General features: G+C 46.5%; 1 protein-coding gene across 2 annotated transcripts; it reads right to left on the minus strand.

Annotated features, from left to right (window-relative positions):
- On the minus strand, window positions 1-27360 carry TSKU (tsukushi, small leucine rich proteoglycan). 2 transcript variants are annotated; one of them, XM_036744318.1, is made up of 2 exons: window positions 26328-26730; window positions 1-2118 (listed from the first exon to the last, which is right to left on the minus strand). In XM_036744318.1, exon 2 carries the CDS (start codon window positions 2108-2110, stop codon window positions 1049-1051), a length of 1062 nt encoding a protein of 353 aa, XP_036600213.1. In that variant the 5' UTR covers window positions 2111-2118; window positions 26328-26730; the 3' UTR covers window positions 1-1048. The 2 variants fall into 2 exon arrangements, with proteins under 2 accessions (XP_036600213.1, XP_036600212.1); XM_036744317.1 differs by lacking the exon at window positions 26328-26730 and adding an exon at window positions 27182-27360 and having other exon boundaries at window positions 15-2118.
- Between the last annotated feature and the right edge of the window lie 547 nt (window positions 27361-27907).

Below are 27907 nucleotides of genomic sequence, written 5' to 3' on the forward strand. Positions count from 1 at the left end.
CAGTATGACTACCTTCTTTATTGATTTATTTGTTCAGCTTGTCCATTATTAAAAAAAAACAAACAACAAAATGAAACAAAACAAACCCCCCTAAGAGAAAGATGCTTGAGCACAGTGTGAGTCAAGGCATTGGGGGAAGGCACTTTGGGAAAAACACCAAGGGTATATAGGCAGAGATGGGCTCCTGGGCCCACTTTGGCACCAAACGAGCCACAGGCTACATTACATGGCTGTGGGTGGCATGGGGGGAGGGGAGAGGGATGATGTCCGAGTCAGGGGATATCTAAGTCAAGAATAAGGGGAATGTTGGAGACGTGAGCTGGGGAATGCTGGAGTAGGGACAGGAGATATTTGAGCGGAGAGGTCATGCCCTCAGGCATGTTTGCCTTCGAGAAGTTCCTTCTTCTCTTTGTCCTGAACTTCTGCCTAAGCTCAGATGTCTCCTCAGACCCATGGGCAGGGAGGATATTCCCCAAGACCTCCATCTCTTCTCTCAGAGTCCAGAAAGGGGATGTCTGAGTCAGAAGGGGGATGTCCAAGTCAGGGGCATCTTGGAGTCAGGAATGTTTTCCTGTCACACCTTGGCTCTGATGGATGGGTCTCAATATTCTCTAACTGGTCCCAGGTGCTACCCAGGAGTCTACAGGACAGAAGCCCCCTGTTGAGAATTTTTGTTTAGGGCAAGACCAAGAGTGGCCTCATGGGGGAGCCTCCAGGCTGAGGAATAGCAGGACAGGTAGAAAGGCATCTCACACACACACACACACACACACACACACACACACACACACACACACACACACAGAGACTCTCTCTCTCTCTCTCTCTCTCTCTCTCTCAGGAGTTGGACCTGGTATTGGCACATATAAATATAAATTAAATTGACAGGCTTACCAAAAAAATGGCATGAGGGTAGGCCTCAGTATCTGCTTGTAAGGGAGGTGTAGATTTTCTTCCTCCCTCTACCTCCATGTGGGTCCTACCCTTCCCCAGACCCTCCAGGGGTCTTCCCTATTTCCACCTCTCCTGGTGATATCTGTGATGTTTATCACAAGACATAAGGAGCTCTGGCCACAGCGCCATGGCCATCATGGCAGTACAAGACTTCCTTTCTGGTCCGGCTCATCTCTCGTTGGTATTGGCCCTCTTTGACTACCTTGACGCACCAGATGTCCTTCCCCAGGGTGATGCTCTTGACAGATGGGAGGTATTTCAGAAGCCTGTCAGGCAGGACTGCTAGCCCCGTGCCTGAAAGATTCAGCTCCTGCAGAGAGTTCAAGCTAGAGAAGACCTCAGCCCTGGCTGACTGAAGGCTGGGGTTGCCCGACAAGTCCAGAACCTGGAGGCTTGGCAAGTCACGGAAGGCAAATGGGGCAAGCTCTGTAGAGCAGCGGAGGCTGCTGAGAGACAGGTGAATGAGGTCCTTCAACCCGGCAAAGGCCCCTGCCTGGACCCTGCTCAGGAGGTTGCCATCCAGGTTGAGGTAGCGCAGGGGGAGACCCTGGAGGTCAGGCACCTCCTGCAGCTGGTTCCAGGAGAGGTTCAGGCTCTGGATGTTGGGGGTGCCCCGGTTCAGGTGTGGCCGAATGACCCGGGTAAGGAGGTTATGGGAGAGATCCACGTTGAGGGGCTTGCCCTGCCCTCGAGAAGTAAAGGTGTCCATGGAGATCTCTGTTAGCTTGTTGCTGCTCAGATCCACTTCACTCAGGGGAGAGCTGGCAAAGCTCTCCTCAGGCAGGGCTGCCAGGGCATTGTGGCTCAGGTCCAGGGACTCTAGGTATCGGAGCCGAGAGAAGGTGGTGGAAGAAATCTTGGTGATGCGGTTGTAGCTCAGGTCGAGGCCCACCAAAGTGGTGTAACCTGGTCCTGTGAGCATGGACTCATTGACTATCTCCAGCTGGTTAGAGGACAGGTCCAGGTAAGTTGTGTCCAGAGGGATGGGGACAGGGACAATGTGGGAGCCCAGGCCACTGCAGTCCACCCGGGTCAAGCTGAAGCTGTCAAATAGGCCAAAGGTTTCCACTTCACAATGGCAGCCTGGGAAACATGCGCGAATGGCCCTGGCACAAGGGGCCAGGAACAGGAGAGGAAGCCAGAGGGACCACAGCATTGTGTACCCTGGAAGACAAAAAGAGCAGGGTCAGGGTCAGGGACTGAGAGATGCCAAAGGCAATTTCACAAAACCATAGGATTTCAGGGCTGGGAAGGACCCCAAGACAGAATGTCAGAGCTGGAAGAGACCTTAGTGACCACCTAAACCAACTCCATCATTTTACAGGAAACAGATTTGTCCAAAGGGACACTATGAGTCAATAGCATAGGTAAGAGTAGAACTTAGGTCTTCTGATTCCCAGGCCAGCACCAAGAATTTCAGCCCTGACAGAAACCTCAGATGCTTCCTGTCCAGTCCCCAACCCCTGAAGTAATTCCTCCTACAATGTCCTCAACAAATAGTTATTTAGGCTCTGCCTGAATACCTCCAGTGATGGGGAACTCCTTCCTTACTAAGACAGTCCATTTCATTATAGGCCAGCTTTGATTGTTAGGATTTCCTTCCTTATATAGAGATGAAATATGCCTAGTCATGGAATCACAACATTTAAGATTTAGAAAGAACCTCAAAAGGCATGTGGTCCAGCCCCTATTTAAAAATCTATAGCCTATCTAAGAAATGGTCATGCAGTCTTTGATTGAAAATGTCTAGACAGGGAATTCATTCCTGTGCATTGTCCCAATCTGGTTCCCTCTTATGAGATCAAGCAGAAAAAGTCAATTTCTTCTTCCCTAGGACAGCTCTTCAGGCACACGAAGACCCCCTCCCCCGGGTCTTTTATTCCTCAACCTAAACATCCCCATTTCCTTCTACTGATCCTAGTAGATTATCCTTCTCTGCACATGCTCATTATCTGTAAAGCTGAAAAAGGCCTTAGATATCATCTAGTCTCATTTTACAGAAAAGGAAACTGAGGCCCAGAGATGGAAAGTGATTCAGCCCAGGTCACAAACTCTGGGTCCCCTTGCCTCCAAATCCTGTGCCCTACCTGTGACACCCTCTCTAGTACATCAGCGTCTAGTCTAAGCCACAATGCCCAGAACTGGACACGTTCTCTAATGGAATTTGACCGATGTCAACTTACCCAAGAAAAGAAGTCAGTTCCAGCCAGGTAGGACCCCAGTGCCTATGTCACCCCTTGCACTTTGGCACCAAGGACTAGTCACAGGATGCAAGCAAAGTCTATCTGAGGAAGGCTCTGTGCTATCACACCTCCCCAAGCACTCTGCCTGGTTCAACTAGACAGCCCTCCCCTCCTGAACTCACCTCCCTCTCCCTGGCCTTGCTCCCATGAAACATTTAAAGGGGCAGCAACTCTATCTGCCCAGGGCTCTGATACAGGGTGAGGACAAACATAGCTGGCTTGTACCCAGTCCCCCAAACCCATCCATCCTATCCTCCACCCCTTTCCCCCTGCCAGCCTCCTGTTCCTTTCAGATAGGCCAATTTTCAGATTAAAGCTTGTTCAGGTGCCTTTCATGCCAAGCCCTAGTTGGGAGGGCCAGGGTGTTCAGAATTTCAGGAAACAAAGCAGAGTAAAAAAGTTACCCTAAGCCCTGTATTGTGTTCCAGCCTGTTTACTGTGCATACTATTAATTATATCCAAATGGTCTGAGCTCCTTTGCCAGACTCAGCTCTTCTTACACAGACCTGTTCCAAAGGTTTAAGAAAGCAAGACAAGAGAGACAGCCCCAGAGATTATTCTTTAGTTACCCAAGGCGATTATACAACTCTGTGGGCATTAAATATGAAACAGCCACTTTTGTCAGATCTTGGGTTACACAACAAGGCCCAACTCCAGCCTGACTCAGCCGCCACGAGGGCAAAGAAGGGAATGAGAGTGGAAGAGAATGTACCTTGGAGACTATTGGAAAGAAATGGAAAAGATATTAAAGATGGGTGCACTGAAATAAGATTGCCATTTGGAAGACCTGGGGGAAAATCCTGTCTCTTCACGACCTGTGAAATCTCTGGAAGGTTATCTTAGCTTGGGGCCTCCGTTTTCCCAAGTGTAAAGGGAGGAGATTGGTGTAGATGGTTTCTGTGGTCACTTTCAGCTTGAAATTCCCTGACTTTGTCCAATTTTCTTACTTAACAGAAAAATCACGTGTTCTCAAGGTTAGGAGGAACCTCAGGGGCTATTTATTTAGTCCAACCTGTCCTTGAACTGGAATCTTCACTGAGGTCCAGGAGCGAAGGCCCACACCTATAATCCCTGTTACAAATGAGGACAAGCCTGGGAACTGGCTTGATCTCGGCTGTTCTGAGCTGCAGCAGGCTAATTTGATTGGGTGTTCATACTATTTGTCCTGGCACCGTTTGCTTACGGAAGGGTGAATTGGCCCAGGTTGGCAATAAAGCAGGTCACAGTTCCCACACCTATCAATAGCAGGATTGGGTCCATGAAAGGCTGCTGCACTTCCTGCCTGGGTGAGATAGGGAGCCTTGGTCTAAAAAAAAATCCCTTTTGTAATATACCAGCTTTTGTTGAATACCTCCAACGAGAGGGAAACTACAACCTCTCAAGGCATTCCACTCTGCTTTGGAACAGCTCTGATAGCATGCTGTTCAAGACTACATCTGCCTTTCGCAGTTTTCACCTACTGGCTTTCATTCTGCCTTCTGGGAGAAAATGTGACACCCAGAGGAGAAATGACTTGTATAAGGTCATGAGGCCAGCTAGAATTGAATCTTGGAGGGACCCTGCAACCAATCCTTTCACTATAGAGGCCCAGTGAGGGAAAATGACTTTTCCTCTAGATTCTAAGTTCTTTACTAACTCCTTGTGGGAAAGGATAGTGTTTTTTTTTTTTCCCTCTAAATCTTGTATTTCCCCAGTGTGCAAAGCTATAGCGGATGCTTAGGAAATATCTGTCGGATTGCATCATTGTTCACAGGGCCACAGGTGTAGGGCTTGGAAGGGCCCTTAGGGGTCATGGGCTCCAATCCCCTCATTTTACAGATGAGAAAGCTGAGGCTCAGGAAGGCTAACTGACTTGCCTAGGATCACACAGCTAGTAAGTGGAGCAGGATTCGAACCCAGGTCTTCCTAACTCCAAAAATAGTTCCAAAAGGCTGCATGGTATAGTAAAAAGGGGATCGATTTAGAAGCCTTGAATTCAAACTGGGAGGGTTAGCATGCAGTGGTATGAAGAACCCAGACCTGTGAGTTAAGAGACTTGAGTGCTAGTCCACCACCAATTCACTGTGGGATCTCAGGCAATTCAGCCTCAGTTTCTTCATATATAAAATTGTATGAAATAATTTCCAAGTTCTTTTCTAGCTTTAAATCCAAGGACCTTAAGAGACCTGCGTTGATACTAACTTTCTCTGTGACCTTGGGCAAGTCATTGTTCCTCTCTCAGTTTCCCAATCCATAAAACAAGGGAGTTGAGCTATAAAGCATCCAAGGACACCTGATCTTTAGGACATAGAAGGACGATGTTCTCACATTCTATATTCCAAGGATTTGATGTGTTGTTTCTACGTGCTAAAAAGTGAGTGACAAGGACTGAGTGGAAGCCTCTGAGAACTAAGGGGAACATCTAATGGATTTTGGGCCCTTTCTGGGTGAAGCATATGAAAAAAATAATGTTTTGAGGAAGGGGGTGGGTGGGCTGGGGATCAATGTGGTGCAGGAGAAATGAGCAGAACCAAGAGAATCTAACTGTAAGGGTAACCACTTTGGAGGCTGGAAGAGCTCTGATCGATGTGATTCATGATTCCCAAGGACCAATGCTATCTACCTCCTGTCAGGGAGGTGCACAATGCAAGGGGCAGGATGAGACCTGGGTTTTTTGAACATGGCCAATGGGGGAATTCGCTTAGCCTGACTATACATCTTTCTTACAAGAAATGAGTTTTCCTTTTCTTTTTAATGGGATGGGGGTGGGAGGGAGAGAAAATAGATGTCTATTGATTAAAAAATGAATTTTTAATTAAAAAAATAAAGCTCTTTAGACTAGCAGGGAGTAGTGGCCTCTAGGCTGAGCTCTACCACTAACCCAGTGCAAATTTGGGTAAGACTGAGAAGGAAATGTTCTCAAGGATCGTGAATTGGCCTTGGCAGGTCGGAGTTCTGGGGCAGTGACATTAATGGATGGTGAGTAAATAAGCAATGCATTAAATCTCCTTTAGAAATAAGAAGTTAAGTTCTGACAGGGGCAGGAATGAGAACTTGTCAGCCATCCAGGCTTTTAAAAGGAAAAAAAAAAAGCCCAATGACATGAAACCTGTTATACGTAGGAAAGACAAGAACAAGGAGGTTTTAGCCTTGGGAAAAATACGTCCAAATACCAAATTTGCAAATAATCAAAACCAAGCACGCCACCTTCTGCTTTCATTGGCTTTCTTTGTCTAGTTTATCTTTCACCCAACCCTGGTCTGCAAAAAAGCCATCTGATCTCAAAGTATCTCTAGTATTTACTGAGGTGGGCAAGGCTAGTGCTTCTTCTAGACATTTCTATTTCTGGGCCTCAGTTTCCCTTTCTGTAAAATGGAAGGAGTTGACTAGGTGATCTCATGGGTCCTTTTCCAGCCCTCACATTTTATGCTCTGTAAGACTTAAGTGCCACCTTCTTCAGGAGGCCTTTCCTCCTAGCTAGTAATAGTAATAATAAAAACTAACATTTATATAGTGCCTACTATGTGCCAGGCACTGTCTTAAGCATTTTACTAATATTATCTGAGGGGTAGTTAGTTGGCACAGTGGATAGAGCACTGAGCTTGAAAACAGGAACACTCATCTTCATGAGTTCAAATTTGGCCTCAGACACTTCTTAGTTGTGTGACCCTGGGAAGGTCACTTAACCCTGTTTGCCTCAGTTTCCTCATCTGGAAAATGAGCTGGAGAAGGAAATGGCAAACCAGTCTAGTACTTTTGCCAAGAAAACCCCAAATGGGGTCATAAAGAATCAGACATAACTGAAATGACTTGAACAATAGCAACAACATTCTCATTGATCCTCACAACAACCCTGGGAGGTAGGTGCTATTATAACCCCCATTTACAGTTGAGGAAACAGAGGCATATAGGTGAAGTGACTTGTCCAGGGTCATATAGCCAGTAAACATCTGAGGCAGAATTTGAACTCAGAACTTCCTGACTCCAGGTCCAGTGCTGTACCTACCGCACCATCTAAACTCCCGAGCTGTTAGTGTCTTCCCCTCTAAAGTTACCTTGTATCTACTCTATGAATCTTGTATATATCTGTCTTCCCTTCTAAAGTTACCTTGTATCTACTCTATGAATCTTGTATATATCTGTCTTCCCTTCTAAAGTTACCTTGTATCTACTCTATGTACCTTGCATACACCTATCTATGTACATGTCTTCTCCATTAGAATGTAAGCTTCTTGAAGGGAGAGACTACTTTTCTTTTTTTCTTTGTATTTCCAGAACTTGGCACAGTGCCCAGCACACAGTAAGACTTAATAATAAGTGCACATTAATTAGTTGATACATTCTGACATTCTAGCCTCCAGGGCCTTTTCCAGCTCTGACATCCCAAGCTTACGCTCTAACATTCTATGGTCCTCTCCTTTCTCAACCTCTGCTCAACATTGAGTCACCCATCAGAGAGCTGTTAGCATGAAGAAAGGCTGAGGGTTGGTTTGCCTAACAGAATGAGTCTACTGCTGGTTTCGAAAGAAGGCAGACAAATGGCTCGTGGGGGCCACAACTGACACTAGAGAGCCACTTGGGAAAGCTGGCTGGGGAAAGGAAACCCACTGGGCTATCCCCCTGCTTCAGGAAGGAATCAAAAGTGAAAGAGATGCTCTTGGCCCGAACTCAGGAAGGAGAATTTCCAGATGGGCTTGGGAGGAGAGGGTAATGAAATTGTAAGGGGGGAAGAATGGGAAAATTCACGGAAGAGAAAGTGTTTCCTGAAAATTTGCCATTTTCCTAAAAAACAAAAAGACTTCAGGGAAAAGTCTCCCTCTTCCACCCAGACCTCCACAGTCATTTGCCTGCTCTGGGGGCTTTGCTGGCTGACCCCAAAGATCACACAGAAGAGGAGACTTGAGGGACCTGAGACCCTCTTTGCCAAATACAGATAACTTGACTTGTGACATGGCGTGGTCAACTGAGTCTCAGTTTTCTTCCTCTTCCTTGGCCTCAGTTTCTTCATTTGTAAAATAGGGATTCTGTTATTTATACTACCTACCTCACATAGATGTTGCAAGGAAAAATGCTTTCTACACTGCATGTACAACATACTACATTATTTCCTATGGAGATAGCAGCTGCTGTGATGCCTAAAGGTATGTATATGTTGTTGAGTCTTGTGTGACTCTCTGTGACCCCATTTGGGGTCTTCTTGGCAAAGACACTGGGTTTGCCATTTCCTCCTCCAGCTCATTTTACAGATGAGGAAACTGAGATAAACAGGGTTAAGTGACTTGCTGAGGGTCACACAGTTGGTAGGTGTCTATGGCCACATTTGAACTCAGGTCTTCCTATCTCCAGGGCTGGTGCTTTATCCACTATGCCTCCTAGCTGTCCAAGAGTTATGGATATACCCCATGCCACATCTACCTTAGTAGTCCAGGAGTTTTCTGGAGGCAAGGAATTTACTTTCTCTTTCTTCTTCACTCCCCAGGCATACAGCCACCTAGAGCCCTGCTCGATAAATGCTTGCTGAATTCAAATTTTTGCATTGATTTCATGTTCATTATGTGAATCTCATGTTTAACAGGCTGTCAGGAGGCCCACTCTTCTCCCTAAGCAAGAACTGAACTGAGATATTTTGATTGTAGGATCCAGTGAGTACTAGACTGAAGAGTCACATGAACTGGGCTCAAATCTTGCCTTTGCCATTAACCAGTCTCCAACCAAGCAGGAGTACTAGGTGATGCAACAAACAGAGCACCCGGGCTTCTTCGTGAGTTCATATCTGGCCTCAGACACTTACTAGCTGTGTGACCCTGGGCAAGTCACTTAAGTCTCTTTGCCTCAGTTTTCTCATCTGCAAAATGAGTTGGAGAAGAAAGTGACAAACCATTCTGCTATCTTTGCCAAGAACACCCCAAATGAGGTCACAGAGTTGGACATGACTGAAAAATGACTGATGAACAACAAATTACTCCAAGCAAATTATTTGGATTTAGTTTCTCTATCTTCAAAATGATATTCATACTAGCTACCCTAGAAAGGTAGAAAAGTGAGTTATTATCACTACACCTTAAGATTATTTAGGTGCAGGGCCCTTTTTCACATCTGCATCCCAAGCCCAAACACCCTATCAGTTCTTCCAAGAATGTGGAAAGGCCTAGAGAAAGATCTCCAGCATGTTTGGTAGATTGCCTTTGGAGGATTTATAAGAAGACATGGTCATGGAAAAGAATCACATAGCAGGGGAAGGTGTGGATGGATTTTGAGCTGTACCACTGAAGATAAAATCTTGAGTTACTGAAGTGTCTTCAGCACAGGGCCTAGCAGATAGGAAGTAGGTACTTAGTCTTGCTGGTTAACTGATATGTTGAAAGGAATGAATGCTAAGATTAATTCTCTAAGGCAGTAGTTCTCAAAGTATGGTCCAGGGAATCAGGGGGTTCCAAAGTAAAGCTATTTTCATAATAATATCAAGATGTCTTAATTTCTAATAATGGTAAATACGGATTCTAATATGGATATCTAATATAGAATATAATAATAGCAAATGTGAATTATCTAATATAAATTATAATTACAATAAATGTGGATATATAATATGGATTATACTAAAAGTAAATGTGGATATCTAATATAGATGCTAATATGGATATACATGTTATAATAATAGTAAATATGGATATCTAATATGGTCCTAATATAGGTTATAATATCTATATCTAATATAAATTATATCTAATATATTATATATAATATATCTAATATAAATTATAATCATAGTAAATTTAGATAACTAATATGGATATCTAATATAACTTATAATAATAGCAGATATGGATATCAAAGCACTTTGAGGGGATCCTTAGAAATTTGGTCCTCAGAACAAAACATTTGAGAACCATTGTTCAAAAATCTTTCCAGCTGGGGGCAGCTAGGTGGCACAGTGAGTAGAGCACTGGCCCTGGAGTCAGGAGTACCTGAGTTCAAATCCAGCCTCAGACACTTGACACGTTTAGTGGCTGTGTGACCTTGGGCAAGTCACTTAACCCCAATTGCCCTGCCTTCCCCCACTACAAAAAAAAGAGGAAAAAAAATCTTTCCAGCTCCCACATTCAATGTTTAAGATTCTTCTAGCTCTGAAAGACTGTTTGCTAAGTTCCCTTCCACTTCTGACTTTCTATATTCTAAAGTCCCATCTAGATCTCTTGGGTTAGTAGGTAGAGAGTTGGACTTGGAGCCAGAAAGACTTGGGTTCAAATCCCCTCTCTGACACTTACTTGCTATGTGACTTTGAGCAAGTTACTAAATTGCTCCCCACCTATTAAAAAATCTCGAAGAACTTGTCCAGCTCTAAATTTGTGCTCCTGTGATCCTGTGGTGTAAGGTCCTTTCTAAGACTGACACTCTCCGTTCTGATTGAATCCTACTGGCTGTGTGACCTTGGGCAAGTCACATCTCTCTTTGTCTCAGATCTGAGGAATGAGAGGAATTGGACCAGATGGCCTCCAAAGTCCCTTCCAGTTCTACAGTTATCATCCAATGACCCCCTGGGGTGGTGCAGTTTGCTGCCCCTCCCCACATATTTAGTCTAACCCCTACCTGAAGGAGAATCCCCTCTTCAAGGTATCCACAAGTAGTAGTCAACCCATCTTTGTTTTAGGACCTTTAGGGAAAGGTAATAGCTGAGCTAGCATCTTTTCTCCCACCCAGCCTTTCCCATGACCTAACTTGATTTCACGGTGAGGGGTGCCAACGGGCTCTCTCTCGTTGGGATCCCTGCTCCAAGGATGGCTTTTTGCCCTCTTTTGTTTTTTCTTAAAAGAGGGGGGAAGTGGGAGAACAAGGAGGGAGAAAGAGAAGAAACCATAAAGAGATACAAGCAACGTTAGGGAGGAGAGAGGCTGGACGTGTCTGCCATGGAGGCCAGGTGGAAGTAATTAAGGGCAGACCACAGGGATCCAACCCCAAACTCCTGGTGGAAGCCACTTTCTGCATGTCTGTTGCTTTGCATGGTTCCTTGGCCTTCTACCAAGGAAAGTGTACAAACGTGTGCCTCATTTTCTGAGCTGACTCTGTGGTACCAGAGCCAAATCTCCATCTTAGGCCTCCTTCAGAGAGGCAGTGTCCAGAGGGAGAGAAGTAAAAGCTGCCACTGTCCTCTACCCTGGTCAGACCCCATCTGGAGGGCAGAGCTTGGCTCTGGGGCCTCGTTTTTGGCCCCTGGAGCAAATCACTTGAGCCTTAGTTTCCCTACGTGTAATACAACCTCAAAGAACCTGTCTAGCTCTAAATCTGTGCTCTTATGATCCTGCATCTAAAGTCTTTACCAACAAATGTTAGAGAGAATCCAGAAGAAAGTAACCAGGATAGTGAAGGGACTATAGGCCATACAGTACAGAGGAAACAGCATTGGTTTTGGATTCAGCAGCCCTGGGTTTGAATCCTAGTACTGGTTAAAGAAGCCAGTGATGATTGACCGGGAGAAAGATTTGGGAACGGGGAGAGAAGACATTTTTCCTGCCTTCAAATACCCAAAGAGCTATCACAGAGAAAAGAGAGGAGGCTTGTTCTCTCACCAGAAGACAGTGTGTAAAGTTTGTTTACAGTTGTAAAGAAGTCAGAGAGGGCAGATTTCAGCTCAATATGCACAAAGCTGTGCAGCCTAGGGCAAATCAATTCTCTCTGGGCCTTAGAGGGGCCAATCTGTAAAATGTGAGGAGATTAGACGAGAAGACTTTGAAGATTCTTTCCAGTTCTGAATCCTAGGATTCTTCAGGATTGTTTCACAGTCACAGCTGCCCAACAAAGGCATGGTATGACTGAGGAGGAAAGGAGCTCCTAGGCACTGGCTATATTTAAGAGGGTGGGTAGCCACTTGGTAGGAATATCGTGGATGGGGCTGCAACCTCAGGCCCCCCACTGGATTAGATGGGCCTGCTTCTGATGTCTTCTTTAGCTCTGCCATCTATGATCAGACCTGGCATCAGAAAGGATTGGGCTAATCCTTGCCACCCTCCTTCCCTTTACCTCTACTGATTCTCAGTACAAAACTTTTCTTGCAAGGGTCTTGGGTTCCCAATGTGACTATGAAAAAGTCACTTCTAGCTAGATAAGTGGTCTCTCATGTCTGCTCTGAGCAAAGAGGAAGCGGTGGGGTGGGAGGGCAGCTAGAGGACTGAAGTTAAGAAGTCTTATATTTGTGAATTCAAATCTGGCCCTAGACACTTACTAGCTGTGTGACTCTGGGCAAATCCATTAACCCTGTTTACCTCAGTTTCTTCATTTGTAAAATGAGCTGGAGACGAAATGGCAAATCACTCCAGTATCTTTGCCAACAAAACCCTAAATGGGGCCACAAAGAGTTCACCATGACTGAAACAAACGAACAACAGAGAGGAAAGAAGAAAGTGAATGAACAAAGGAAGTGTCTCTTGACAAACACTGAAGGAATTCCACAAGTCTAGGGTACACCAAACACCTTGTGTTATCATTCCCATTTTACATATAGAGATATTAAGGCTTAGAGAGCTTACGTAATTTGCCTGTGGCCATACAGCTAGCATCAGTGGCAGGGTTTGAACCAGAGTTTCTCATTTCCAGTGGCAACATGCTATCTATCAGGGGTGGGGAACCTGTGGCCTCAAGGCCACATGTGTCCATCTAGGTCCTTTGATGCGGCCTTTTGACTGAGTCCAAGTTTTATAGAACAAATCCTTTTATTAAGGGGATTTGTTCTGTGAAGTTTGGATTCAGTCAAAAGGCTGCACTTGAGGACCTAGAGGGCCACATGGGGCCTCGAGGCCCCAGGTTCCCCTCACCTGTAGCTAGGCCATGATACCTTTCAAGTCAATACAGATTACTCTACCTTCAGCTGCATTGAGAAGAATTGTGGTTACAAGGTAGGCTTCATTGGGAGGAGGTGAGCTATTAATTTTCCCCCCCAGAAATGATTGATGGAAAGAGAAAAGGCAGTGTTAATTTCAGAGAGATGGGGGGAGAGAGAGGGAGAAAAGAGAGGAAAGAAAGGGGAGGGCAGAAGGAAGAGTATCCAGGATAAGGGAGATGATGGTCCTGTTATAGATAGCTCTGGTCAGACCCCATCTGGAGAAAGGTATACATTTCTGGGTACCACCTTTTTAGGCACACTGATAAAGTACCAATTTAGATGCCACAGTAATAGAGTGGAGAGGTTCTAGGAGAGTATCTAGAATGGTGAAGGCCCTTCATGTAATACCATATGAAGGTCAGTTGAAGCAATAGATGTTTTACCCAGACAAGAGATGACGGGGGTGGCTGAGAGCTGTCTTTTGGTATCTGTGGGTCTGTCCCTCAGAAGAGGGCATAGCTTTGTTCTGGTTGGTCTCAGAGGGAGGCCAAAGGCTGGAAGCTATAGAGGCAGACAGTATCCATAAAAAAACTGTCCTCACAATTGGGTTGCCTTGGGAGATGTGGGTTCCCCCTTGCTGGACATTGTCAACTAAAGGCTGGATGACTATGCACTTGGAAGGGGGATTCTTATATAAGTTTGGGTTGAATCTGATTTTGAATTTGTAGTCTTTCCTAGGTTTTAGGCTAGGAAACTAAAGTTCTGAGTGGTTCTTGTCCTTGTCAAGGGGCACACCTGGTAGGTATCAGGGCAAGCAATGGAAATCAGATCTTTTTCCTAAATCTCATGGGAATTTTCCAGGAGCACAGTACACCATTCACGGGTTTCTTCCCTCACTAAACTTAGTCCATGTCAAAGGACAAGACATATTTTGTTAGTTAGATGCCAGGTGTGTGATGTGAACAGTAAAGGCTAGGACTTCATAAAAGGCAAATTGCAGTGGGCTGGGGTAGCCATGGAGGGTTTAGAATCATGGTATGTCAGGATTGGAAGGAAATTCAGAGGCATCTAGTCCAAGATGCCTGAGAGTAAAGGAATTCCCTCTACCCCTTTCCTGACAGAGGCTCTCACCTTGTTCCACAGCAGATACCACCAGTGATGGTAGTACCTAACAGAGTAGCCTTGATGTGGCTGGAAATTAGAATTGATAGAGAGTTCTTCCTCACTGGGGCAACTATGTGGCACAGTGCATAGATCATGGGGCTTGGAATCAGGAAGACTCATCTTCCTGAGTTCAAATCTGACCTCAGACATTTATTAGCTGAGTGACCCTGGGCAGGTCTCTGTTTGACTCAGTTTCCTCATCTGTAAAATAAGCTGGAGAAGAAAATGGCAAACCACTCTCGTATCTTTGCTAAGAAAACCCCAAATAGGGTCATGAAGCGTTAGACATGACTGAAGAACAATAAAAAGTTATCTGTTGTTGCTGTAGTGGTTGTTGTTATAGAACACTGGGCCTGGAGTCAAGAAGAGGATCTGAGTTCAAATCCTGCCTCAGACACTTACTAGCCGGGTGACCCTGGGAAAATCACTTAACCTGTCTGCCTCAGTTTCCACATCTGCCAAAGAGATAATAATAGTACTTACTTTCTAAGGTGGTTGTGGGGACAAAATGAAATATTTTTAAAGTGCCTTACAACTCGTAAAGCAATATATAAATGCTATATCATAGAGGCAGTCTCTGGGCTTGTTTGGGGGTGGGAGGTAAGTGTGAAATACCCCTTTTCTTCCAGCTACCTTGTCATGATAATTCCCTTTCCTCTCACTTCTACAGAATTGGATGCTGTCTGGAATCTCCTCTCCTAAGCATAGACCCTGCTTTTCACCCTATCCCCAAACTAGTATAAGGTAATTCTCAGTGACAGAACTGGGGGTATCAAAGAATATCAATGTTTCCATTCACTCTTTTCTAGGCCCCAAATTCCAGTGTTTGATCATGGGTAGCATCCTAAGGCAGTCCTCCCCTCCCTGTTTAGTCAACCAAACATCCAGCCCAGGACATGCATTAAGCCTGATTTTCTTCTTGGAAGCAGAATTTTACTCCAGTTTTTGAGGAGCCAAAGATTCCCCCACCCCGGTTCTGATATTCTGTGTTCTATGTCCTGAGATCTAGCATTTTGCATTTTCAGGTCCCTTTCAAGATAACAATCACTGAAACCACGAAGCATAGTGCATAGTAGAAACTTACTAAACATATGCTGATTAAAGAATTCCCTCAATCTGGACACTGAGAAATGTTGTGGGGTTGGCAGTCAGGTCCTCCAGATTTCTAGTGTGGGACTTCTAGGTTAAGCAAGAGGTGGTCAGGCTGGCAAGAAAGGTAAAGAGAGGATAGGATTGGAGGCAGCCCATCTTAATGGAGCCAGCTAGGTGATGTAGTGGATAGATCACTGGGCTCAGAATTAGGAAGACCTGAGTTCAAATCTAGTCTCAGATACTTACTAGCTGGGAGACCTTAGGCAAATCACTTTACCTCAGTCTGTAAAATGAGGATAATAAAAACACCTACCTTGTAGGGTAGTTGTGACAATCAAATGAGATTTTTTGTATAGCATTTAGCACAGTGCCTGGCCCAGAGTAGGTGCTGTATAAATGCTTTTATTATTAATAAGCTGGCCCTGTCTGTTGGAGTACTGAGTTCCTAGATTCTACACATCTGGCCAAACCCCTCTGGACCTGACCCTGCTCATAATCTGGGAGGCAGACAAGGGAATTTGGGGAACAATCTGGGAATTCTTTAAGGACAGAAAGGCTAGGAATGTTTGGTTTGGAGATGAGAAGCCTTGAGGCAGGGTGGGAGTAGGAGAGCAGGAAGAAGAGACCTGATCATTATCTTCAAATGTCTGAAGGCCTGTCACAGAGAAGAGGAGACAGACTTGTTTTGTATGGTTTCCAGTAAAACCAGGATGAGAGGGAGGCAGATTTCTGCTCAGGAAAAGCTGCCCAAGGATGGGCAGCCTCGAGAGGAGTTCACAATCTAGTGGGAGAAGACAAACATATACCTATCTATACAAAGGAGAGCTCTCTGAAGACACACCTTCACCATATTTTGCCTGGGTTATTCCAGCGGCTCCCTAACTGCCCTCCTCACCTTCACTCAGATTATGTCATGTGACCCTCTCACTTTACAGAGGAGGAAACCAAGGCTCAGAGAAATTACGTGACTTGCCTAAGTTCATGCTGGTCACAAAGGGCAGGCCAGGCGATAGCTCTAGCTCTGGCCCCAAATCTGGGGACTCTACACTGAGTCTCCAATTCATCACCCCCTTCCCCCATCTCTGGGGGAATGCCTTCCCCATCCAGGCTATCATCTCCATCTCCTCCTCAGGGGAGCTTGAACTTCATCCCTGGAACCACCCTGGGGTCTGATTGGCCAGCTTTCACGTTTCACCAAGAGCCTCACTTCCCTAGTCTTCTCCACACCAGACCCCCCACCACACATTCTGCTTTTATTTGTATCCCCAGTGCCTGGCAAATAGCAGTAAGTATTTAATAAACACTTATTCTCATTTTCTCATTCTCTCTCCCCCTCTCCTTCTTTTCTATCTCCTTCCCCTCTTTCTTCTTTCTGCCTCTTTTGCTCCTCCCTTTCTCTTTTCCCTTTCTCTTTTCCTTCTCTCCTTTTCTCTCTCTTCCTTTCTCTTTCCTTTCTCTCTCTCATTCCTTTCTTTCTCCTTTCTCTCTTCACTCTCTCCTTCCTTTCTCTCTTCTCCATCCCTCCCTCTTTTCCTTCCTCTTCCTCTCTCTCTCTCTCCTTCCTCCCTTCCTTCCTCCCTTCCTTCCTCTCTTTCTCCAACCCTGCTCGCCCCCCAAACTACTCTTGCTGTCACACGCTGCTTCTGTTGTTAGTTGGCTTTTCATACACTAGTCCCATCCTCCCAATTACTCAGGGAGCCCCCTGAAGGCAGGGTCTTGATGCCGTTGGGGCACACTGTCCCACAGTGCCCAGGTGTGGCTGTGCTCAGTAAATATTTGTCTGACTCACCTCACATCTTAAAGTGTGTTTGTACAAGCTGCCTCCCCACCCAGCACCATGGGTAAATGGGAAAGGCATCCACCAGGGTCAGATCAGATTGCTGAAATTGTCTTCCTATACATTTACATCCTCTGTTAACAGCTGTGGAAGCTGGAGAGAGATGGGGATTTGACTTGATAGGGACCTGTAGCACTCGAAGGCCAGCAAATTGCTTTTCATCCATTATTTCATTTGATTGTCACAACACAGGGAGGTGGGAGGTGGTATTATTAAACCCAATTTTCAGATTAGGAAACTAAGACCCAGGGAGAGGAAACAGATTGCTCAGAGCTATCCAGGTCTAAGAATCTGAGGTGAAGGTGGAATCTGGTCCTTTCAAGTCATTCATTACTCTACCTACTCTGCCCAGCCACTTTGACTATACCTCCTACCTCACAGGATTGTTATAGGCAAAGACAATTGTAAACTTGAAAGTCCTATGGAAAATGAACCTATTGGGGTGGACCTAGATAATAATCCAAGTAATTAGCACTTTAAGGTTTGGAATTGCTTTATAATGTTATCTCATTTGGTCCTTACAACAACAATAGGAGGTAGGTGGTGTTATTACCTCCACTTTGCTAATGGGGAAGCTGAGGCTCAAAGAGAATGTGGCTTGCCCAGGGTCACACAGTTAATCAGTGTCTGAGGCAGGATTCAAACCTAGGTCTTCCTGACCCCAAGTCCCACATTCTATTCATTGGGCCACCTAGCTGCCTACAGGTGACACAGAGGTCCCTTTCAGCTCCGAATCCATGATCCTATGAGCCTATAAACTTTGGCAACGTTATGAAAAAGAAAATGGATCTATTATTATCATGGTATTTTACAGATGAGGATACTGGGGCTGGTAGATATAGGTTTGGCCTGGATCATATAACTGGATAAGGTTGGAATCAGGGTTGGACCCTGGTGTTCCAACATCTAGGCCAGGGCTCTTTTTCCTTCACCAGAGCCAGTGCATGGCGCATGTCTAGGCACATGGCTCCCACCCTGTTTTGCAGCATATGGACAACATATAGGGTACAATGACCATTAGTCCAATTTCACGGAGGATGTATTTTCAAGACTAATGTGACTCCCTCCAAATACTGACTGATGGGATGGGGTACATTTGGAATGAATGGACAGATTTAAATGTTTTGAAACCGTACCCTACAAGTATTGGTTGATGGAACTTGGGATATTTGGTCCAGGGAACAGATGACTTGGGGAGGCAGGATCATTGCCTTTTAGTGTGTAAAGGGCTGTCCTGAGGAAGAAGGGTTAGGCTATAGACTCACAAAAAAGGCATCTGCAATTACATCAGAGAAGGAACTCCCAGTGGGGTGATTCCTTCTCCAAAAGAAGACCACAACTTTTTGATGACTTGGTAGGTAAGTGCTAGGGAGTTACTAACCCATGACACAGAGATGAGTCCCACAAACAGATTCCAATTCACAGACCATTAGAGCTGGCTGGGGCCTTAGGGATGATTTCTAACTTCCTCATTTAGCTAGTGAAGTGGATGAGTTTGACCTTGAGGCTCAGACTCTCTGTCTTTAAGATCAACACCCTTTCCACTATTCCAAAATGTGTCTCACTTTTTCTGGGTCTTCAGGGGATAGGAAGAATCAGGATCAATGAGAGAAAGCTTAAAAGGAATAGGGAAGAGGGGTAGGGGGGAAGGGACTAGACATTTATATAGTGGTTACTATGTGGGTACTAAATGCTTTGCAAATATTATCTCATTTGACTCTCACAACAACTCTGGGAGGCAGGTTGTTTTTATGATCATCTCCATTTTACAGTCCAGGAAACAGAGTCAGACAGAGATGAAATGATTGCCCAGGATCAAATATCTAGCAAGTGTCTGAAGCTGGATTTGAATTTGTCTACTTGACTCCAGGCCCAGGGTTCTATCCACTGGGCAAATCTAGAACTCCCTAACAATTAGAATTGTTCAAAAGTTGAATTGGCTGCCTTGTAAAGTACAGAACTTCCCGTCGTTGGCAGCTTTCAAACTGGGTGACTCCTTGTCAGAGATTATAATATCAGAGATTTAGATGTGGAAGGGTCTTCAGAAGCTATCTAGTCAGGCCTTCTCATTGCACACACAAGGAAATGGAGAGGTCCAGAATAATCAGATGAGTTGCTCAAGGTCACACAAATAATAAGTGACCAAGCCAGCGTTTGAACTCAGGTCCTTTGGATCTGGTACTCTTTCCATAACACCAGCATTTATAGGGGGGATCTGAGCTTCAGGCAAGGGTTAGACCAGATGACCTTGGAGCTCCTTTCTAAGTCTGAGATGAGGTCTTAGAGAAAACATGGCTCTGTTATTTAGTATTGATATGATCTTGGGCAAGTCACTTCACTCTACAGATCTCAGTTTCCTCCTCTGTGAAATGGGAAGGATAATACCTAGCCTATCTCAGAAGGTGACAGTCAGGGCCAAATAATGATTGTGAGGTAGGCTGCAACCATCAAGTGGCAGAGTTGTGTGAGCTATTGTTACTTTATAATTCATTCTCCTCTTTGAGGAATCTGGCTCCAATAGGCCCATGTTCCCCCTCCTTGCTGCCTCCTCTCCCACCCAGGGGATTACCAGACGGCCCAACCCTCCAACAAGAAATCCTCTGGTGGGAGAATGATTTAGTCCACTTGATTTTCAAGTTCTGAAAGAAAGCCAGAAGGCACTCCCTGCCCTTCCCCGCTCAGCCTGATGATTCTCACAGGAGGGAGGGTTAGGGTATTTCACAGGCTGGGTGGCGGGGCTCATGATCTTGTGAACTCTGACGCCAATGGAATCCCTGATTCTGCATCTGTCCCTTCTCTCTTCCCCTCCCTCCAACCCTGCCTGGTAAGCTCTGGAAGCCATCAACCGTGGGAAGAGCTGAAGACTTGGAAGAGATAACTCCCTACATTCTAAAGGCTCATTCCAACAAACTCTGGTCCCCAACTTCATGGAATGGCATGCCAGTGAAAGTCACTCGTTTTTGTAGCGCTGGGCAGCTCTTTAATTTTCCTGAATGCTTCCTACCCTTCAATGCTCCAGGTCTTGTAGAGAAGACACTGACTGGCATTGGTTGGGGGGGGGGGCTTTCTCACCCAGGACCTCCCTATGCTAAAGAAATCACAGATGCAGTCCTTGTCCCCATCTCCTTCAGCTACCTCCCAATCAATCTCAAGAAAGTGGGCAAAGCAGACAGAATTACTCCTGCCGTTACCAACAGATGGGGAAACTGAGAGGCTGTGAGAGCTAAAAGTTCAACTTTCTCACGGAAATTCTTTCCCAGTTCTATTTAAAGTTCATAAGCATAAAGCAGTTTACAAGCTGCTTTCCTCACAGCACCCTGTGACTTAATGTACATATAACTCCCATTTTTGTGACAGGTAAACTGACGCTCTCTCTTCTAAGGTCTCCCCCCACCTCTGATGTTTCTGGGTTGGAAGGTCCTTTCTAGTGTTGACATTTTATATTCCAAGACATCTCTTGGCTCTGACATTCTATGTTCTAAGTTCCCTCTTCTCCCCAGCCAGCTAGCTATTGTGATATATAGATATTTATCTGACAGATAAATTCAGATAGAGTGTCAGACTTGGAATCAGGAAGACCCGAGTTCAAAACTTACCTTACCAGACATTTACTAGCTGTCTAAACCCCAGGCATATCACGTAATCTTTCTTGGCCTCAGTTTCCTCACCTGTATAATGGAGTTTAAATATGAGCACCTACCTCCCAGGGTTGTGTTATGAGGATCAAATGGGATAATATTTGTAAGGCATTTTTGCAAACCTTAATGCATTGTATAAATGCTACTTAGCAGCAGCAGCAGCAGCAGCAGCAGCAGCAGCAGCAACATCACCTGTCCTAACATCCCTTCCAGCTCTAACAATCTAAGGATTCTGTGTAATTTGACCAGAAAAGAAGTAAGTTTCTTGGTATCCCACCCAAAAGACATACTTTAGCCCATCTGTGGCCTCCGATAGTGGTTGGAGCATTCTGGATGATAAATGTAGATATAGAGCCTGGCCCTGCGGTTGACACCTCTGATCTGTCCACCCCCTCTCTGAGGGATGGGCTAACATGACTGGCCCAAGGTTACTTAGGAAGCAAGTCACTAACAGAATTGAATTCTGGCCCTTCGACTCTCAATCCAGTCCTCTTCCCATCATATCACACTTTTCTCCTTCCTCACTTCCCTCAACAAAGAGTCAACTTTTTTCCAGACTCTTAGCAAAGGTGATTTGACTTATCCTTAAAAAAAAATACACCAAAAAAATGACAAATTCCACCCAACATTCTGACCTGGACTAGAGGTGGCTGACTCTACACACACACACACACACATTTTATATACATACACATATATATTACATACATACATGTATATAATATATATTATATGCATAATATACTGCACACTTCCTACTAAGATTCACCTTCCCATCAACTCACACCTAGGAATCACTCCTTTCGTGGCTGTAAAAGCCATGCATCAGCACCATCTACCACCTCCCAATCCAGCTCCACCAGGTTGGGTAGGACCAGGTGCTCCCTCTCTTGGCCAGTTTTCCATTCCAGGAGGGTTTCTTGTTCAAGTTCATGAAAGGATGCTCTGAGCGTTTACTCTGGGCAAGGCTGTGCTTGGCACTGGGGGAAGATAAAGAGAGGAAGGTAGAAGATGAACTCCATGCCCTTCATAGAACGATCTGGCAGAAAAGATGAGCACACAAATAATTCCTTCCTTGGTCTGTCCTAACTATCCTTTAAAGGACCCAATTCGAATTCTGCCTCCTCTAGGAAGGCTTCCTTCATCCCCTGGCTGATAACAACCTTGCCTTTGGGATTTGCAGGGCACTCAGTTTGCTCCTCTCTGATACTCTTATTTTCTATGTTATTTCTGTCTGTGTCTCATTCTCTACCAGAGTGTAAGCTCCGTAAGGGTAGGAACTATGTTTTTCTAAACTCTGTTTCCTTTGTTGCCTAGCACAGTGCTCTTCTGCACACAACACGGGCTTAATTAATGTTTGGCAGAGTGAATTAAAATGCAGTGGAGAACACGGCGAAGGCCATAGAGAGGCACTGTGGTGAAAAGAGCTCTGGCCTGGCCGTAAGACTGGGCGAGTCATTTCCATGTTTACGAACCTTAGTTTCTTCATCTGTAAAATGGGGACAGTAATACTTGCCTTCCTTAATTTACAAAGCATTTCGTATACATCACCTCATTTTAGCTTCACAAAAACCCTGTGAGATAGAGACTACAGGTATTACGATCCCTATTTTGTAGAAGAGGAAACTGACATTACATAACTTGCTCAGGGTCACATGGCCGATGTCACAGCGGAGGACTGAGCCCAGGTTCTCCTGATTCCAAGTCTGGTGCTTTCTCCATTAATCTTGGAGCACTTTATTAATGCCAGCAGTTATGTAATACACTATAAATGTGAGGTTTACATGAATGAGTTGTAATCTATGCTGGTGGAGGGGACGCCCACATCACTGAGATCACAGACACATCCAAGTGTTAAAATATTATGATTTCTATAGACTAAGTGCTCTGAGAGTTAGGGAATGGAAGAGATTATTCTCTTTAGTGTTTTTGAATGCTGGAGGGGACAAAGCAGGACCCTTAGATGTACCTTGCCAATTAGCCAGACAGCTCTGCCTGGAGACAGGATCTCAGTTATCAAGATAGTCTAGTTCCTTCATGGTATATACAGAGAAACTGAGGCCCAGTAAAGGGAACTCACTTTCCTAAGGTTATACAAGTTAATGGGCAGCTAGGTGGGGCAGTAGATAGAGCACCAGGCCTGCAGTCAGGAAGACTTGAGTTCCAATCTGGCCTCAGACACATTCTAGTTACATGACCCTGGGCAAGTCACTTAAACCTGTTTACCTCAGTTTCCTCATCTGTAAAATGAGCTGGAGAAGGAAATGGCAAACCACTTTAGTAGCTTACCAAGAAAACCCCAAATGAGGACATGGAGAGTTGGACACAACTGAAATGACTGAACAACAACACCATACAAGTTAATGCCAGAATCAATAATAATAGTTCACCTTTGTGTAGTGTTCTGTAGCTATAAAGCATTTTGCTGTCCAGTAAGGAAGACTTTAGAGACCTTTGGAGTTGGGCAAGGCAGAGGTTACTATCTACATTTCAGGGTCAAGGCAGCTGAGGAGCAGAAGGGGAAAACAGTTTGTCCAAAGTCATAAAGAGTCAAAACAGCATAGCAAGTGTCCTGCCTCCCAGTCTAACGTTCCTTCTGCTTTTCCTATTTGTGAGCCTCAGTTTCCCTCTTTGTAAAGTGAGAGGGGCTCTAGATGTAGGACCAACAGTCTCTAAGGAAGGGATTCTTAGCCTTCTTTGTGTCATGAATCCCTTTAGAAGTCTGGGGAAGCCTATAGACCTCTTCTCACAATAATTTTTTAAACATTCATAATTGAAGGATATGCTAAATTTTAGTTAGAGGTTGGTGAAAATAAAGATGTCATTTATTCCCATCCAAGTTCACAGACCTCCTGAAATCTATAGGGGTCTATGTACCCAGCTTAAGAACCTCTGCTCTGAAGTCCCTTCCAGCTGTGACCTTCTGCATTCTGTGTTCTTACTGTTTGAACAGTACTGTGGAAGAGCTGGAAAGGACAGAAGAGGACAAATCACCTAAATTCCTCATTTTCCAGATGAGGAAACTGAGGCCCAGGGAGAGAAGGGGCCTTGTTCAAAGTTTCTCAGCTAGTAAGTGGCAGAAGTGGGGTTTGAACTTCCATCCTCAGACTCAAGATCTAATATTCCTTCACTGTAGCACTAAGATCCCTTCCCAGCTCTACCATTCATTGTTCTGATCTGTTCCCACTGACATTCTAAGGATTCTGCAGATGCTGGTTCTCAGCCTTGCCCCTCTCCCTAAATTAGGAATGGGCACTTAGGAAGCTCTGTAATACCTCACTATTGAGCTGGGGGAAGGAGGGAGGGAGTAGAGAGAAGCTGGGGAGGAAGAAATACAATAAATTCTGAGCATCAGTAATTCAGAAAAGTAATTCAATGGGGATCCTTTGGCTCCAGGAAAGTTCTGGGTCAGAGGAGTTTGCGGGTTGGGGACAGGCATTATTCTTCCATTCTATTCCTGACTGGGAAACTGCCCCCTCCGTCCCCACTTATCTGTGTGCAGGGCTGGTTCCCAGCTATGACCATGAAACAACCCAGAGCCAGTCACTCCCCACCCCCTACTTCCCCCTTTCTTAAGGTTTTAGTCTTTCCTTCGGCTGGCATGTCTGGGCTGATCCTGACAGAATGGAGGAGGGAGAAAGTTCTGAACCACTGGAAAAGTAGGGTCCCTTCATCTCATCTCCCCCTTCTCCCCCTAGTTTGGAAATAGACCTATCCCAGGCCAACGAGGTGGTTGGGGGTGCTGCTGTGGGAGACCCTCATAGTCTACAGCCCCTCTTTCCAGACTGGAAGAGGGAGGGAGGGGGAGGCGGAGCCAACTCCGAAGTGTGGGGTTGTTGGGGCGGGGACCAGAGCCTTCCTAGCCGCTGGGGCTGCTGGACTTGCAGCCGTGGCAAGGCGGTCGGTCTCTCTGCCATCTCTCCACCCCCCCTTCCCCTCAAAGTGCAAAGACACTCAGGGAGGAGACGAACTAGCCAGGATGTGAGTGACCTGGCAAAAGGCTCTGATCTCCTGTTTGCGGGAGACTCTCCTGCCTCTCTTACAGTCAGACCACCACTCAAGTAAATCGAGGACCCCTTCCTTTACAGGAATCCCCTATATCTTTCACAGGGGACTTAGTTTCTCCCCCTCACGGGGGTGGTGGTGGGTTTATTCCTTCCCCTCTCCAAAGGGTGTAGAGTTTCGTTCTAGGGATTTCAGCTTCTGAACAGGGAGTGGAAAGGGATGAATTTGTGGACTCACAACACCCCTTCCCATCCTGAGAAAGGAGGGCTGGTGGGAAGGGCGAAAGCTTACCCCAAAACATACACAAGCAAGCACACAGAGTCGTAGGATTCGGAGTAGCTAGGGACCTGAGAAACTATAAGTCTACCCGCGGCCCCCTTTTATCGAGGAGGAAACTAAGGCCCACAAAGGCATAAATGACTTGCCCAAGGTCACACTGCTAGTCAGTAAGAGAGTAGAAATCGGAACCCAGGCCCTCTGCTTCCAAATCCCGACACCTCTCCATCGACAGACAGACACAGACAAACACAGACTGACACAGACAGACAGACAGACACACACACACACACTCACACTCCCCTTTCCCTCCCAGCGACCAGCAGCAGTAGGATGAAGCCAAGATCACCTCTTTTCAAACCAACCCCTCATTGGCCTTTGTCTTCCAAAGCCTGTGTGAGCTTCGGAATCCACATTTCTCCTCCCATTGCCCCTCACCCCTACCCCATCTCCACCCTGCTTTCCAGGCTAGATCCAAACTAGAAGCCAAGAGGCCACTCCCGGAGCCTCCCCCAGCCAAAGGTGCAGCCATTAGCCTGGGGAAAAAGGGAAAGTTGAGGCTGGCGCAGAGAGACCTCTCACCCGCGCCCCCAGACTCCTGGGTAAACCTACACCCAGTCTCGAACCCAGTCCGGGGGCGTAAGTGGGGAGGAGGGTGTGGGCTTGAAGTTGGAGAAAAGTTCGGGAGGCCGCGTGGTGCTGTGGAAAGAGCCTGGTTCTGGACAGAGACGTAGGCAGACCCCGTCTTGACCCAGCTTGATCCGTCACTGACCAGCCCCAGTGACTCGCGGGCAAATCACTTTCCCGATCTCTGAGTCTCAGTTTCCCTCTCTGTAACATATGAGGATGCTAGTAGCTCCCATTTCTACAAGGGGGAATGCCTTGAGCGCTTTCTTGCCGGCAGCCCTGACCGTAGATAGGGCAAAGATGACCATCCGAGGAGGCAGCTAGAGGAGAGGGGACAGGAGCTGAGCCCCGGTTACCAGCCTTCCGGCCCGGGCTGCAGAAAGAAGAGCGCTTTGCAGGCAAAGCGAGCCTTAGGAGGGAGCCCGGGGCTTTGAATGAGCCCGGGGGGAGAGCCAGCAGCCGGCGGGCTCCTGGGGGGAGGGCGAGGAGAGAAAGGCAGGGAGCTGGGGCCCCGACAGGGAGGGAGGGATGGAAGGAAGGAGGAAGGGAAGAAGGGAGGGAGGGCTTCGGTGCCCGGCGCCTGCACGCCCAGGAGGCAGCAGCTGCCCCACCAATGCCAATCGGATGCACCGGGAGAATGAATGCAAGACCCCCCTCGTCCTGCTGCTGCTGCCCCGGCCCCGCCGCGCACACACCTTCCAGCGCTCCGTCTAGTCTGCGGGCTGCAGAGGAGCTTGCCCTCCCCGCGGTGCTCAGTCCTCCTCCTGGGCCTCCGGCCCCTTCTCCAGCCTGTCCCTGCTCATCCTCCGGCCGCCGCCTAGCCCGAGCGCTGGGCTCTCATCTCCTCCGTGCGTGCCTCTGCCCTCCTCCTCCTCCTCCTCCTTTTTCTCCTCCGGCGGCGGCCGCTGCTGCCACCTCCCTCCTTCCCGCAGGCACCGCGGAACAGCTGCCCGGGAGCTCCAGGGAGCGTCGCGAAAGGGCCCGAGCCCGGACTCGCTCCTCCTCCCCTCCAGGCCCGCCCCGGTCCCGCCTCTTTCCGCCCGGCAGCCCGGCTTCTCCCACCCTAGGGAGCGTCTCAAAAGTGCTCAGTTCCTTCTACCCTCCGGTCCAGCCAGTTTGGTCCTAAGACCATCTATCTCTTTCCTTTTATCCAAGCTTTCCTCCTCTGTCCCGCCCTCGGCACCCTGCCTCCCTCCTCCCCTCCACTCCAGCTTCCCCCCCACCCCATCCTGGGCCAGTGGAGAAATCTCAACAGATGGTTACGATCTCTGAGAACATCTGGCGGTTTGAGGCGATTTGCTCGGAGGGGTGTGTGTGTGTGTGTGTGTGTGTGTGTGTGTGTGTGTGTGTGTATTGGGTGGGTTCCAGTTTCATTTCACTTAGTTCAGATCACCACCCTCGACCCCCATACACACCCGTCCTGCTAGGCAGAAATACGATTTTTGGAATTAGAAATATGTTTCGAATGTCTAAACTTTTCTGGCACGCCCGAAGGAGCCCTAGACCTCTTAAAATCCCTAAAAGGAGTATCGCGAGTATCCATACAAACCTGAACACGGTCTCAAAGACATTACAGCCTGACTGTGAGAGCGGGAGGCCACCTTAGAACAGCCTTATTAAGATCGCCGTTTCTCTTGGCACGCTTTCCTCCCAGTTACATTGTGCGCCAGGTAGTGCAAGAACCATCATCCTCCTATAGAAAGGGAAACTGACATGCAGGGACTTTCCCGTGCACCCTTAACCAGGATGAGGCAAGACTCATCCCAGGTCTTTTGACTCCCAAACCCCCCACTCTTTCCCGGGGGAGCTGTAAGGCTGGCAGGCAATCAGAGCTGCAAGGGGGCGGGGCGGGGGAGGGTTTAGGGAACTGTTCGAGGTGTAAAAAAACAAAAGGAAGAAATACTTTTTTAAAAATCGAGAAAGATTAAGGACTAAAGACATTGCCCCCTCGTTGGATTGAGCCACCCTTTTAGTGTCTAGCGTTCCAAGGATGTATAAGGGAGCCTGACCTACAGGTCTTCGGTCTTTCCCTATGTTCGATATTTTAAAATGCTGAGTTGTTTGTTTGCTTTTTTTTTTTTCTGAGATCTTTGTCTATCTGTTCCATTTGTATGTGTGTATGAATGCATGTTGGGGAAAGACACGAAGAAACTAGAAAAATGTACAATCCCTACTCAGAGCAGAAAAAAAAAAATGAATTTGCTACGCAGAGAACAAAGAAAGTAGTTTGCTTAGCCTGCCCTAATGAGGGTCTTGGAACTGAGGAGCATTCACT

Source organism: Trichosurus vulpecula, chromosome 2 (genome assembly GCF_011100635.1).
Source record: "Trichosurus vulpecula isolate mTriVul1 chromosome 2, mTriVul1.pri, whole genome shotgun sequence".
Taxonomy (NCBI): domain Eukaryota; kingdom Metazoa; phylum Chordata; class Mammalia; order Diprotodontia; family Phalangeridae; genus Trichosurus; species Trichosurus vulpecula.

Excerpts from the sequence above, each read along its gene's own strand:
- TSKU (XM_036744317.1), bottom strand. The coding sequence starts at position 27,203 with ATGTCTTTGAGACCGTGTTCAG. Across the intron at positions 2,119-27,181 it reads GTCTTTGAGACCGTGTTCAG|GGTACACAATGCTGTGGTCC; the intron begins GTTTGTATGGAT and ends TTTGTCTTCCAG.